At 39.0% G+C, this 14763-nt stretch overlaps 1 protein-coding gene across 1 annotated transcript in view; it reads right to left on the minus strand.

Moving 5' to 3' along the window:
* Positions 1 to 14763, minus strand: part of FREM1 (FRAS1 related extracellular matrix 1) — a 95753-nt gene that overhangs the window by 9126 nt on the left and 71864 nt on the right. Inside the window, exons 27-31 of the mRNA XM_081945956.1 lie at positions 12438 to 12582; positions 8086 to 8215; positions 5862 to 5934; positions 3073 to 3222; positions 792 to 1021 (exon numbers count right to left, since the gene is read on the minus strand). Coding sequence (XP_081802082.1) covers positions 792 to 1021; positions 3073 to 3222; positions 5862 to 5934; positions 8086 to 8215; positions 12438 to 12582 — 728 coding nt within the window. The remainder of the gene's footprint in view (positions 1 to 791; positions 1022 to 3072; positions 3223 to 5861; positions 5935 to 8085; positions 8216 to 12437; positions 12583 to 14763) is intronic.

Genomic DNA, 14763 nt, shown 5'->3' on the forward strand with positions numbered 1-14763 from the left:
GGGAAAAACACATAATGAAGATGGAGAATTTAAGCTGGCATTGCAGGGAAATCCTTCTCTAAAATGTGCATTACTATTTCTGATTAAATTATTTTATCATGCTTCAGAAAATAGTGAAATCTTTTTGACTTAATAGAGTATTTTAAGAAAGTACATATAGCAGAACTGCCTTTAAGCTAAGGTCAAGTAGACAGTTACCTACTAGTATGCTAAAACTTTAGGGTGTGCCAAAATTGTGTTCTGAAAAACACAATAAAAAAGCAAAAGAAACAGCGCACAATGTTAAGGTAATGCACTCACTCAAGGGTTAAATATAATTTTTCAGAATTATTGCCATATGACAAAAATAGCTGGTGATGTAATTGAGAATACTGTATAAATAGGGTAAAAGTATCTGAGAAACAAATTGGGACTGGAAAATCTTAAGTGTAAGACTCATAGAAAAAAAAGAAGCAAGAGGGCAATATCAGGCAATGAGCTAAACCATAGGAGGTGCCAGAATATGACTTGCCTCGGGCATCAAAATGAATATAGCTGTCCCTGCACACTAGTGACAATACAGATAGTCCTTGACTTACCACTGGTCACTTGGCAACCATTTACAACTGATCCAAAAAAAAGTACTTATGAACCAGATTCGAAGTTCTGACAGCTCAAGGATTACCTGTAACCTTAAATCATATCTCAAAATGCCTTTTTTCAGCCTCATCAGTCTCATTTTTAATAAGTCAGATGAGATTTTCATGAAAACATACATGTAACTTTTCCCCTGTTCATGAGGCAACACTTACTACTTTGCCATTTCCGATGACCCGTAGCCGGTTCCTCGCAAGATTCACTGAGCTGAATTTGGGTGGCTTGTCCCGTCGCTGTATTATCATCTCTTTGGAAGGGGGCAGCAGGATTCCTTCCAAATTAACACTGCTGTGCCTGGAAGATGAAGGAGAACCTGGAAGCGGTCTTTCTTTCATCCACAAGTTCTGAATATTTTGGCTTGCGGAACGGAATGAATTGCACTGACCTAAAAAAGCAAACAAGATGGCAGATGGTCAGTCTTTTTAAAAAAAATAAAAATAAAATAAAAGCAGAGAATCGGTCACATTGATATGGATGATGAAACAGCTTGTCACTAAAAATGGGATAGTTCATTTATTTCTTTTAAATAATCTTTATTTCTCTGCTTAATTTGAAAACTGAAAAACAGTTTTAGAAGTGTGAGGTGAGAGATGAAGAAAATATAATTTCTCAAAATTAAAAAAAAGTGATAAAAACAAACAAACACAAGTTGTGCCCAAACTTGTGGACGTAAACCCCACATTTAAACTTTAGCAACAGTATAACCAGACAAATACTGTACCTCTTTTTAATTTTTTTAAAAATCTTGCCTTTCCTCCTGGAGTGTCAGTTCTACTCTTCCCATCTGTTTGATTCATAGAACTTCACAACTTTGAAGGTTTGACTCTTGATGTCAGCTGTGCTTGTTCACATTGGCCTGCCAAATCATTGTTGGCCTACGTCTTGATTTTATTTATCTAAATATTTTAGATTGCCTTCAAGCCATAAACAGCCTGAGGCAGTGTATAAAATTAAAACTAGTTGAACTGTATTGAGAAGTGTATCTTCAATAAAAAATAAAAAGAATGGGAAAAGTAGGCATCCATATCAGGATAGCCAACTAAATGTTACAGGCTCCCCCACTGTGCTGAAATGTTTATCATTTCTAAATGTGAATCTATACAGACAATATATATTTATTTGAATTGGGAGCACCTATCTGTATTAGTTTTAAATGCTGCATTTGCGCTCTCCCCTTCCCTCCCTCCCCCTCTCTCTAATAGTGCATATTTATGCTTTTGAAGATAGACAGGTAGGCATGCTTCTCTAGCTATTCAGCTATGCAGAGTGGTTCAAAAATTAATCTCAGTGGATGTATGATATCAAGATATATATGTGATGCAGCAATACATCTAAACTCAACATTGTTTAAAATTTGGTTGCCAGGACCTTTGCTCAATTTATATTCTGAGCCAGTGACACCCTTTCCTGGATAGGGAGCTTCTTCACTCTGTCACATACTCATCTCCCGTTTGGACTATTGAAATGTGATCTACATGGGACTATCTTTGAAAAGTACATTGCAGTAGTCCAAATGGGAGCAATTTTGGGTGCCCAAAGAACGGGACATGTGGTACCTCTACTGTGTAGCTGCATTGGGTGGCAGTTTGCTTCTGGGCCCTATTCAAGTTATTGGTGATGACCTTTAAAGCCCCACATGGCATGTAGCCATGTTACCTACAGAACCATCTTCGTCCCATTACATCAGCCTGTCGCACCCAGTCAGGCAGAGAAGGGATGTTGTGCCAACACCATCCCACCAATGGGGGGTGGGTGGGTTGAAGAAAGAGAGCTTTCTCTACTGTTGCCTCTGCCCAGTGAAACACTTTTCCCCCTGAGGTGAGGCGGACCCTCCCTCTCCTGGCCTTCCAGAAAGGCATGAAGAAATGATTCTCCTGTGGCTCTCCTTGAGGCACTGAGAGGAATATGCATCCATGGGGCTGGTTAAGCACTCTGAAAGCTCTTCCATGCCTTTTCATTACTTTTTAAAATAGCTTGCCCCTTTTAAATTTTATGTATTGAATGGTTTCTATACTGAGTGGTTCCAAATATAGACAAGCAGGCAGGCAATTTATTTATTTATTTGTATTTAGCTATCTCCTTCCAAAACTGCATCCTCAGAATTACCCCCAAACTGCCCTATGATTACCAGAGAAAAGCGTGGAAGGGGTATTGCAAGTCCCACAAAAGGAGCTATAAGCCACAACTTCAGATCCCAGATCTTTTGGTAGGTGACAATGGTATCTGCTTTTATGGTTGTTTGTTGATTCCTCCATGCTGTGCTCCCTCAGCAGAAGAGAAGGGATCTGCAACTATCAACGCTATTGTCTTCCTTTTAAGAAAGAAATGAAGCATTTTGATCGAAAGGTGCTAGCAGCAACATTTGTGTGTTGAAAAATAAGCAACTACTCAGCCAAGATTGCTCCAGATTTCATTAGGAAGATCAAAAGAAAATACCTCCTTCTGAGTCCAAAATTCTCACTGTAGCTTTTGTCCGAGTGCCAAGAACAGCATTCACAGGGGAGATCAGAGCCACTTCAAAGACCTCATCCTCTTCCTCTAATCCATCATAGGTAATTGCTATATTCCACATCTTGGTTGACATTCCTACCAGAAGTAAACATTTTAATTACACTTTAATTGCTTTTTCAATCAACCTAGGTGTCGAAGAAATATATTAATTAACATGTCTACAGCTATAACAGACTGGCTTGTATAATTCTATTGTGCTTCTGCCCATTGATTGGACTCCTGTGGCTTTCCGAAATAACACTAACTAGAAATCAAATTTGTTCCTAAGCACTGATGATTCCATTCAAATAGTAACAAAGATTGGTTTCCTACAGGGTAAATGGATGGGGGATAATAGCATGCAGTTCAGGAGGGGAGGATTGGCTCTTCATGTAAATTTTGAAAAAGAAATTAAGAGAACTCTTCATTTTGAAATCTTAATTGCAAGGAACCCAACTCGTGTTTTGAAATATTGTCATTTTCAATCACCCATCACCAGGAGCTCTGTTCCAGGTTCCAGGTATATCTGTCAAAAAGCCTTGAACCAGAGCCAGTATCTTGATTGGAAAGTCCAAGTAATCTGTTCAGATGTAAGTAGAAATAAGTATCCCATGCATTGCATACACACACATATATACCCTCAAAAAATGTCTGAGAAAAACTAAAATGAATAAAGTTGCTACTACTACCATTGCAAATTTGGAGATTTGGCCAGAAAGTCCAAGAAATCTTGAAAAGAAGAAATAAGTATTGCAATCTCTTAATTGCTTAATTGCTTTGGCTTAATGCAAACACTCAACATATATTTGTAGATTCTCATGTAGAAAAAAGAACAGTGGAATTGTCAACAGGATAGCATAAGAATATGGAAAGCCAATTCTGATTGATGCTTTTAAAAAAAACAAAACTTCCTAAGAGTAAGAGCAGCTTAATCGTGAACCCAAGTACCACCAAAAGGGTTTGGCTCTCATTGATTGGATTTGTTCAAACATTTGTCAAGGGCCTTGAGCTCTTGCAATGCTTAAGTGGTTGGACTGAATGGCCTAAATGACTCTTTTTGCACCTCTGTGCTTCTTAGGAATAATGATGGTGGCTACAATTTTGGCCCAAGGACCAAGAACTTCCTTCTTCAGATTTTTAAGATCTCCTTCTTCTGATGGGATGTAAGTACTTGAGCTGCCGCTAACCCTGCGTTTCCCAAGGTTGCCATCATTGAATCAAAATGCTGATATTGTATGGAAATCCTGCACATCAGTGTCAGCCCCCAGAAAGGAGTGTTTAAGAGTGTCGATGTTTTGACTAAAGTATTCCAACACTTATCTCCAACAGAGCAGTCCCAAGAGAGAAGGGATTTTCAGCTACTCTAACCATTTTTGCACATAGGCAAAAGAAAGGAAAGAAATGTTTCTATACGTCTTTTCATATCAATTATTTTTATTGGGGGTTTCTGTTCTATTGTCAGGATGAGATATATTTTAATGAACCTAATTGAAAATGACACACTTATTTATATGTAGTTATAAACACTTCTTTAAAGTTAAAATAATAATACGGCTGTGGTGGCGCAATGGTTAGAATGCAGGATTGCAGGCTGATTCTAATCACTGCTAGGAGTTCGATCCTGATTGGCTCAAGGTTGACTTAGCCGACTTAGCCTTCCATGCTCTCTCAGGTCAATAAAATGATGACCCAGATTGTTGGGGGCAATATGCTGACTCTGTAAACCACCTATAGTCTATAGTGCTATAGGGCGGTATATAAGTGTAAGTGCTATTGCTAATAGCAACACTCATTTAACAAATCTGGTAATATTAAAATGAAGAAAGAAAAGCACTATTTATTATATCAATATTTAGTGAGCTCCAAGTAAAGTGCTAAAGAAGGTCCAAGACATTAGATAAGTTCATACGACAGCAAATGTTCCTTAAAATATGCTGGTCCCATTACTGTGGGTCTTTGAAAGGCTATGCCCTGATCTTTGAATTCTGGGACAGAAGCCAGCTCAATTGTTGTGCAGTCATAAATATCTTATCAGATAAACCAACTACAGCCTTTTTGTAACTGCTGAACCTCTGAGCGATTTTCTGTCCATTATACAATAATTAGCCACATGAAATGTTATCGGAGCATGAATCATCATGGACAGACTACCTTTGTCTGACAAATACCACAGATGACCTAGCAATCTAAGCTTGAGCCACAGAATAACTGCCCAAGGGCTGAAGTATAGGAGTGTTATCACAGCATCTGCTGTAAGGGTAAGAGGAGAGGGAAGGAACCGTGCATCATAATATGAAAAAAAATGCTTTTGTATCAATTTCTTGCCTCAAGAACATAACTCTGCAATTTGTACAATGATTTCATGATGCATATGTTATACTTTTGACATCATTGTAGCTTGGAAATTTGCTTCCTAATTCAGACAAGGACACCAACCGGCCATAGATTCTCTTCTCTGTCTGCTTTGGTTTTGATTTATATCTCTCCATCCATTGCCTTCTTTTATTTTTTTAATTAGATTTTTATCCTGCCTGTCTTACTTTTATACATAACTCAAGGTGATAACATAATCGAATACTCCTTCTTTCTCCTATTTTCTCCACAACAACAACCTTGTGAGGTAAGTTGGGCTGAGAGAGTTATTGGCCCAAAGTCACCCTTTCATGCCTGAGACACGACTCTAATTCTCAGCCTCCAGTTTTAGGCCATCACCTTAATCACTGATGGAAGCTCACCTGGATCAAACTGAATAAGTTTGGAAGGAGGAAGGATGAAATCCTTTCCTGATAAGGCAGTCATTTCGTTAACCTAAGAGAGAAAAACACAGCAATAAAATAAAAGCTCTGAGTCTTTTACCACAGATAGCCAGTCCAAGATATCTACCATTAGGGTTTAACTAATTATCAGCTTCTGTGCCTGAAATGTAGCTATCCCTCAGCAACCATCCAAGCTAATACACAAGGTCTGAGCATGGTGTTTCTAGTTTTAAATCCTTGAATAGAGACACAAGTGAAAGTGAAAGGAACAGCTATCTTTCACGACAGAGAGTCAAATGAACTGCAATCAAATGAAAGGAAGAAATAAAGTAGTGCCAAAACAAATAAAAACAAAGGAATTTAAAGTACTGAGAATTCAATTTGTAAACAATTATCCCTAGTGTATTTAAGTTTCTTCAGGGAGAGAAAAATGCATTTTACTTAATGAGGCCTTTGCGTTAACGGCATGGTTTCAAAAAAGACAGCTTTGGTAAATATGGTCTTCAATTCCCATAGTGATTGTGCTGGTACGGTTCTGTACAAGAGAATATGCACAAGATGGAGGATTCATAAGGAATTATTAAGAAAGCCAACAGCAAAACAGTGTTATGCAGTCTATAAAAATGAGGTTATTCCATTTAATCGCATGAACAAGACCTTTTGGCATAAACATTTGTATCAGAAAACCTTCTACCTAATTTCTGCCCTTGAAAATATTTGCTGTAGTGTAGAGTGAAATCTGCATAGGGCAATATTTGCTGCAAGTTAAAGGTTACATTAACACACCAGGGATTCCCGCATATAAATATACAAACTGAAAATCAGTTGTGTGTGCGGTGGAATTCAAAAGCGTCCAAGGGCAATTGTGGTCATGCAATCAAAGCCCCATTCCTCTGAAGATGAATGTGAAGATATTGATGCACATAGACAAAAAATGTAAGTTTTGTATTGCAACTTGGTTCATAGACTCTACTCTCTCAAGAAATAAACACCTTTGTCAGGGTAATGATGATTTAAAGCGAACCGGCTAATGTAAGGCTGTAACTTAAGATGATGAAATCAGGATGAGTCAGCAGAGGTATTGCTCCTTTAAGAAGCCGGGTTATTGCTCCTTTAAGAAGCTGTCTATATAAGAGAGGCCATGTGAGGGTGCCTCTGTCTCCTCGGGTATCTCTTTCTTTGTATATTCATAGTATGGTAGTTCTCTGTATAGAGTTGGAGATTTATTGCTTGCTTAGCTGTGCCTAGAAATGTGTGTGCGCGTGTGTGCATACGTATGTATATGTATGTCCTATATGCCTTGTATATAGAAGTCTTGTATATAAACCACTGTTTGTAAGACAAACCTCTGTGTCCTATATTTTGCTCCTGGGTTGTCTCAAAATAGTAGTCACAGTGCGTACACTCTGATAACCTTGATGTGGTGGGAGCAATGAGTTACTTCAGTGATCCTAACACAAATGCAAGCGGAAGCAGTAGGTTGTGGTAGGGTTACTCTTTCCAATGTTAAAAAAGAAGGGCGGAATCTAAGAGTAATATACAGTGGGGTAAAGATGATGGGGGGCACCAAACTTCCTGACACAAAGAACATGAAACTTAAATGCAGATGAATGCAATGGCCAAGCACATCTGCATTATGCAAAAATAGATATGAACTATATGGGTATGACTGAAGATGAGAGTCTCAGGTTAAAGGAGGAGATGAAATGAACACACAAAACCACAAGGAAATCTACTCACTGATAATAGCAGTATTAAAATCATCAGCATGCATCTGAAATGTAATATATTGGATGTTTTAGGAATAAGTGCACGGGTCTAGAATGAGCACTTTAAATCACTTACCTTGTATATGTGATAGTAATATGGATACTGCAAAAGGGAATTGCAAGGTATGTGCTTGGCTATAATGCAATCATGATAATATATATTAGAATGAGTGGATTTCCATGAACATCTATGTTATAGAAATATACATAGCTATTCCAATGCAATGAAAAAAGGGCTCTTGAGGAATTCTATGGCAAATTCAATAGACGGCAGAAGCAAAATAGGAAAAAAAGATATAGCACTAATAACTGATGGTTTAAATGTAAAAGTTGGTATTTGTGGACTTCAGCTCTCAGAATTCCCTAGCCAGCAGACATATTCTTAATTTGCATTTCCTTAATTTGAGTGTACATTATCCTTTGTGATGAATTACCTTCATTGCCACAAAAGCAGAATCTCCTTTGTATCCTGATCGGGTGATTTTTAAAGATAGCATCTCTTCATTTTCACACATTTCATACACATCCTTCTGTAGTTCAATTTTAGACCATTTTAGTTCTAACCTATTGGAATAGAGAGGAAGAAAACACAACAAGGAACTCTCATAAGCCCCCCCCCCCCTCCCAAATCCCTGGTTTGTCTCTTTGTTGTTAATGGAAATTTATTTTTTTAGCTGTTTGTCACTGTTTTAAAGAGAAGAGTTGTTTCAAGAGAGGTAAGCAGTTGATCTGATCAAAATTAAGCCTCACTTGTGTTTTTATCTGTAGTTTTATACCTGGGTCGCACTATGTAGAAAGCAAGAGATCTTTGCATGGACTGATGATAGCTATTTCTAAGATTTTTTAAATTATTTAATGCACATGAAAATAGAAATGATTTGATCTCTGGCTTGCAAGTTTATATAGTAGGACATAGGAACAAGCTAGAAGGCATTCCCAAATCTGGTGTTAGTTTGACAGATATTGAAAAAGGAAAACAGGCAAAGGTTCAGTGAGCCTAACAGAGCAAAATGAAAAGTCAGTTTGGTATAGTGGTAAATGTGATGGTCTAGAAACTAGGAGACTGTGAGTTCTAGTCTCACCCTAGGCATGAAATCCAGCTAGGTGATTTTGGGCCAGTCATGCACTTTCAACCCAATCCACCACACAGGCTTGTTGTCATGGTGAAAAGTAGGAAGAAGGAGCTTTATGGTATGTTCAAAGCCTTAAGTTACTTATAAAGCAATAAAGGTGGGGTAAAAATCCAGTAAGATGGAGATACAGTACAAAGGGCAGAGAAATAGGATACGCTCACTGTTAGATCTGGGCAACGAGAGAACAGACTGCGGACACGAAGTGACTTAACAGCTCTTTATTAGTAGTAGTAGTGATCCAGCTTGCTCTGTGGCCGGAGGGTTCCCCTTTTATAGGAATCGGGTACGCCTCTCGACCAATCAGAGCGATACCTGTTTCCCGCCATAGCGGCGGACCAGAGAGGAGACTTGATACGATATATGTTAATATCTAACACTCACTGAGTTTCATTTTTCTTTTTTAAAGTTACAAAATAATTCTCCTTCTGTTCCCATCTATAATTTCATTTAATAATGTCTACAATTCTACAAGAACAACTACAATTCTGTATTTTAAAAAAGCACTTTTGGGACAACCATGACCTGGGTAACTGAGAATCTCCATAGGCATTTACACTGGACAACTGCCATTGTGATTTAAGTCTAATCTATCACACAATGTAATCATAAGAAGAAAACCGCAAAAAATAAATCACTATCACATTTGTATTGTATTTTACTTTTTTGACTAAAGACAGAATGCAGATGATGGAGATACATGTTATATTTAAATATCCTCATTAAATATAATTAAAGTAAAGTCCACATGCTGTAGACTTTATGGCAGCAACAGTCAGTCCTTGGGCAAAGACCCAATGTCATCAACCTCCCTTCTCAAAGTGGCATTGCCTTCTCTCTAATGAAGTACTCAGCAGACTGCAGAAAGTCAAGGAAAAGCCAACAGGCCTTCATGCCCTAATACAAGAATGCTACATACATGCACGCACCACATACACATGCAGAGAGAGAGGGAGGGAGAGGGAGGGAGGGAGGGAGAGGGAGGGAGACCCTCCCTTGTCCAATCTACATCTAGGAAATTGGAGGATTTCAGAAATTCAGTGGGAAAGTACCAGAGGTGGTATTCAGCAGGTTCTGACCAGTTCTGGAGAACTGGTAGCGGAAATTTTAGATAGTTCAGAGAACCGGTAAATACCACCACTGACTGACCCCAGCCACATCTATTCTCTGCCTCCCGAGTCCCAGCTGATTGGGAGGGAATGGGGATTTTGCAGTAACCTTCCCCTACAATTCCCACCAAGTCCACCAAGCCACACCCACGGAACCGATAGTAAAAAAAAATTGAATCCCACCACTGAAAAGTACACAGTACCTTCTATTTAAAAATAAATATAATTAATGCTGGCAAAGAGGTATAACAGCACTGAAGCAACTGTTATCATTCCATGTGTTCCTTTTTGCGCTCAGAACCAAAATAGCAAAGAAATACACAGCAGAGAGGTTTCCGTTAAAATGTTGTTCTTTTCTCCCTCCAGGGAATCTGATCCAATTATATTAAAAGTAACACCCTACAGAGCTTTTCCCATACTATTTTAAACTTTTAACAAGCCACAAAAAGAACAATGAAAGAAAGCTAGTCACACTAGGCAGGATTTTAAAAAAGAGTCTGCTACTTTTGATTGAAAAGTATAGCCATTGTGGAATGCTACTGCTTGCTTTAATCTGATGCACAGCTAAAACTGAACTACATCCATCGATGAAGTGAGCTATAGATTCAAACAACGTTAGAGGTCTACCTCTTGTCGATCACTGCTGCTGTAAGTAGCAGAATGCAAATGTGGCACCTTTAAATGACACTGGTGCATTTCCAAAATATACTGTTTCTACCTTCGGAGACATCATTTTATGCGGTATGCAGATTTTAGCGCTAGATAAAAGACAGAGCATGTGCTGACAGCTGTTATTGAAACACTGTTGAGAAAAAGGTCAGGTTTTGGGGAAGCTTTCAAAATATAATTACACTCTTGTCATTTTGAAAAATCTTACTAAGGATTGTTGCATAGATTTGCGACACGTTAATATCCCAGAACTAGAGTGACCTCTAGCTGTCAGAAAAGCACATCAAGAGGCAGCTTTTCTCATTTCCAAATGGAAGTTTACTTTCGTGACTAATTTACAGCAAAATTTCCCCTCACATGTAGAAACACTTTTTATCAGTGTCATCATTAAAGTTGTGCTGTCCTGCCTCACAATGAGCATAATGCCTGTCAATCCTTCACCAAAAAAACAGACTGACAAAAATGTGTGTACTTTTCGCCAGTTCAATGCATATTTATGAGAGAAAGAGATTATTGCCTTGAGTTCAGGCAATGAATTGTCCTGAGAGCTCCTACGATTGGGGTGAAAGACAGACTGACACACACACACACACACACACAAAAACTTTCAACCCTACAAATTGAGGAAGGAAGAGGCCTTATGTCACTCAGAAGAACTTGCAACACAGAAGCTGCAGCAGAATTTCCTGTAGAAAAGCTGGGAAAATAAGGTTCAAGTGCATTCCTGTCTCTATGCCGTAGCCAATCAAAATGCAGAGGGTTGTCTACAACAAAACACAGGAGACAAACTGACGAACAATACTTGAGTGGCATAACCTGGAAAACTCTGCTTTCAACTCAGACCATAAAATATAGGTGAAGGTCTCATTCTCAGTTGGCAGGAATTGAATAGAAAGCAATATTTATTCCTGTCAACCAGTGGTGAGATTTTTTTTACTATGGGTTCTGTGAGCGTGGCCTGGTGGGCGTGGCAGGCGAAGGATACTGTAAAATCTCCCTTCTCTCCAGATCAGTTGAAACTCGAAAGGCAGAGAATAGATGAGGGCGGGGCCAGTCAGAGATGGTATTTACTGGTTCTCCAGAACTGGTCAGAACCTGCTGAATACCACCTCTGCTGTCAACCCAGAAGCTGTTGGTGGTCCATACTCATCATCTGGGGTCACCTAGCAGGGCAGATACACCCTTATCTATGCAATAGGAACTTCTCAGCCTAAATTTCACCTCTGCCTGGAGATCTTGAACAAGGCAATTTCTTAGCTTTGCCTAAGAATAATGATTAAGTTCATATATCCATTAAGCCATAAACCCAACCGCTAGGTTCCCATTGTATTAAGTCAAACCAAGTTAACAACATTATGCCTTAATGCAGTGGGCAAACCCAGGCAAAGCATATGGGTGCACTGTGAAATCTAAATGGATTTGAAGTATTACTATCATTTAAGAGTCAACATGGCAGCAATTTCCTGGACAAAAAGCTTTCTTTCAACAGAACGACAGATTTTTTTTTAAAGGCACTGCTTTGGTAGTAGATTTTGCAGTATAAACCCATAAGGCCCAGAAATTCCATTAGTTTAGTTTCAGATCTGTTCATACAGGATCTGACTTAAGGAAGCAAGCAGCAATTATTGGGAATGATATAAGCAGGGGTGAAATTCAGCAAGTTCTGTCAGGTTCTGGAGAACGGTAATAGAAATTTTGAGTAGTTCGGAGAACCAGGAAATACTATCTCTGGCTGATCCCAGAGTGGGGAGGGAATGGGGATATTGCAGTATCTTTACCCTGCCACGCCCATCAAGCCACACCCACAGAACCAGTAGTAAAAAAAATTGAATTTCACCACTGGATATAAGCATTTAGAGAAAGGAAATCTTAACTTACATTTGGGGGAGGGCGGAATGTCCTTCAGGATCCATAACCTGAAATTCCAAATCATCTGAATTCTCCTCCCAGTAAGGATCAATGACATAAAATATTATTTTGCTATTTAAATCTTTCTGGCTGAATTGTTCTTGAATAATTTCTCCTGATAAAATAAAGAAGATTATAGAGAAATCAAAGTGTCCTTTAAAAACAGTTGTCCAAGTTTATCTAGACTAGGGGTTTTCAAACAGTTTTGAGTTGTGGAAATTGCTAGTTAAAAGACAAAAATCAAAACAAATGCCAGAAACCATGATCAAAAGACTAAAGTGTATTGATAGAAAATTGCTCCCCCCTTCCCTCCCTTAGTCACTTACAGAACAAAGGCTTCCATAGTTTAAAACAACCTTGGTGCAGTCAATTTTTAATGATGACAATTGTTATTTGGTTAGGTAATTGAAAAATCACTGAAAAATGTGGTGTGGCTACCAATGTATCAAGAAAGAAATACAATTCACTAGGATGGGAGTGATGTTATTGTTAATTTAATGTAAATAGCAGAAAATAATGGCTTGAAAGGCTTGATCAGTTTTTCAATTACTTCTTTCAATTTGGAAGGCATTAGCTTAGATGTTTTGTCTCAAAAAAGTTCTCCTGATAGTCTCTATATACACAGTTGTACAATTCACTTTACACTTTCTTTCCTCCACCACAGAGAGCAATGGTAGCACACTTAATCCTATATAGCCATCATCGAACTTTGTGGTAAGTAATTCAAACTTATGAATGATCCATTCCAGCAAATTCATATAGAAGTTTGGGAATATAGGTAGTCATCAGTTAATGACGGTAATTGGAGTTTCCATGGCTAAGCCATACAGTTATAAAGTGTGACATTATTCCATAACAGCAGTCCCTATTGCTGTCATTAAGTGAGGATGCTGGGTCATTAAGCATGGACCTCCTCATGATTTTCTGTAAGCAAAGTCAACAGGGAAGCCAGGAGGAAGTTGCAAGTCCCTGGCGACAGGTATGGGGCTGCTATGGTGAACTGCAAATGTGTCAGAGGGGGGGATCAGTGCTCTAGAGGATGAGAGGGCATGCAAGCTGTTGCCATACACAGCACAACGTGCTCTGAAGGGCAGTAAGGTATGAAAACAGCTGTCTCAGTCTAGCATCACCACTGCCAGAGCAGGAATGGCTCCTGACAAGAGAGGTATGATGTATAAAAGGCTGCTGCAGCCCAGTACAAGCATAGCCAGACTGGGGTGGCTGCTGCTGGAGGTGGGAAGGTACACAAACAATGGAAACGGGAGCGATTCACAGGAGTCTCGGCTTCTCCGTTGACTTTGCTTGTGAGAGGCTGGCAGAGAAAGTCACAAATGGCAATCACATGGTCACCGGACACTGCAACCATTGTAAGTGTAATCTGGTTGCTGATCACCTGGATCTGGATCATGTTAATTGCAGAGGTGCTGGGATGGGCAAATGTTTGAGCAGCAGTTATAAGTACTGCTCGTTTGGCATTGTCATAACTTTGAACTGTTGCTGTTGGTCTTCAACTGAGGACTACCTATAGGTGGACTCTTGTAAGACCTCTCAAAATAGTTTCTAAGGAATTGACCAAAGTTTCCCCAAAGCCACTTCTATACAGAGCCCAGAGAGGCAGGACCCCTATGACTGCTCAGCCTGGCAGAAGTAGGAATTATTATGATCAAATCTGTCCTGCCTTCCCAGATTTGCCTCTTTGCTTCTACTGTATCTCCACCAATCCCATTATTAGTGCTACCACCGCTGCTGTCGAAGGAGATTCTTTCCAGTAAACATGAACAACAAATATGGAACAGACAAGGGACCAGGAGAATCAATGGAGAAAAGCAAGCATGTAGGGGAAATTGGCTGTAATTTATAAGGCATATTGTCAATTGATAAAATAGGACAGAGCCATAGAGAGAGAAAACCCCCAGTTTTAAAAATCTAAATAGATATACAACTTGGAGCTATATGTTTTTGTAGAATCTCAGTTCAATTCAAGCCTTATTGTCAATGCACATGTGTACAGTGAGATTGGCTGAGCCTCTCTTAGTGCACACCCCCCAACACAAAAACATCTCAATAACTCAGAGTGAAAGAAAGAAAATTCCTAACTCAGTAAATCATACTGACAAACACACAATCCTCTATACATATAGGTGCGTAACATTACATGATAAAATATTACACCAATATGAACATGTTGCACATTGCGCCGGCCCTGCAAGTCTATCATACTACATGTTTATGATGTTATGTTGCATTCAGGAGTGTGCCAGCCCACGGATAAAAGCTGTGTTTCAGCCTGTTTGTG

The sequence above is a fragment of the Natrix helvetica genome, assembly GCF_964273705.1.
Source record: "Natrix helvetica genome assembly, chromosome: 2".
NCBI classification, from domain to species: domain Eukaryota; kingdom Metazoa; phylum Chordata; class Lepidosauria; order Squamata; family Natricidae; genus Natrix; species Natrix helvetica.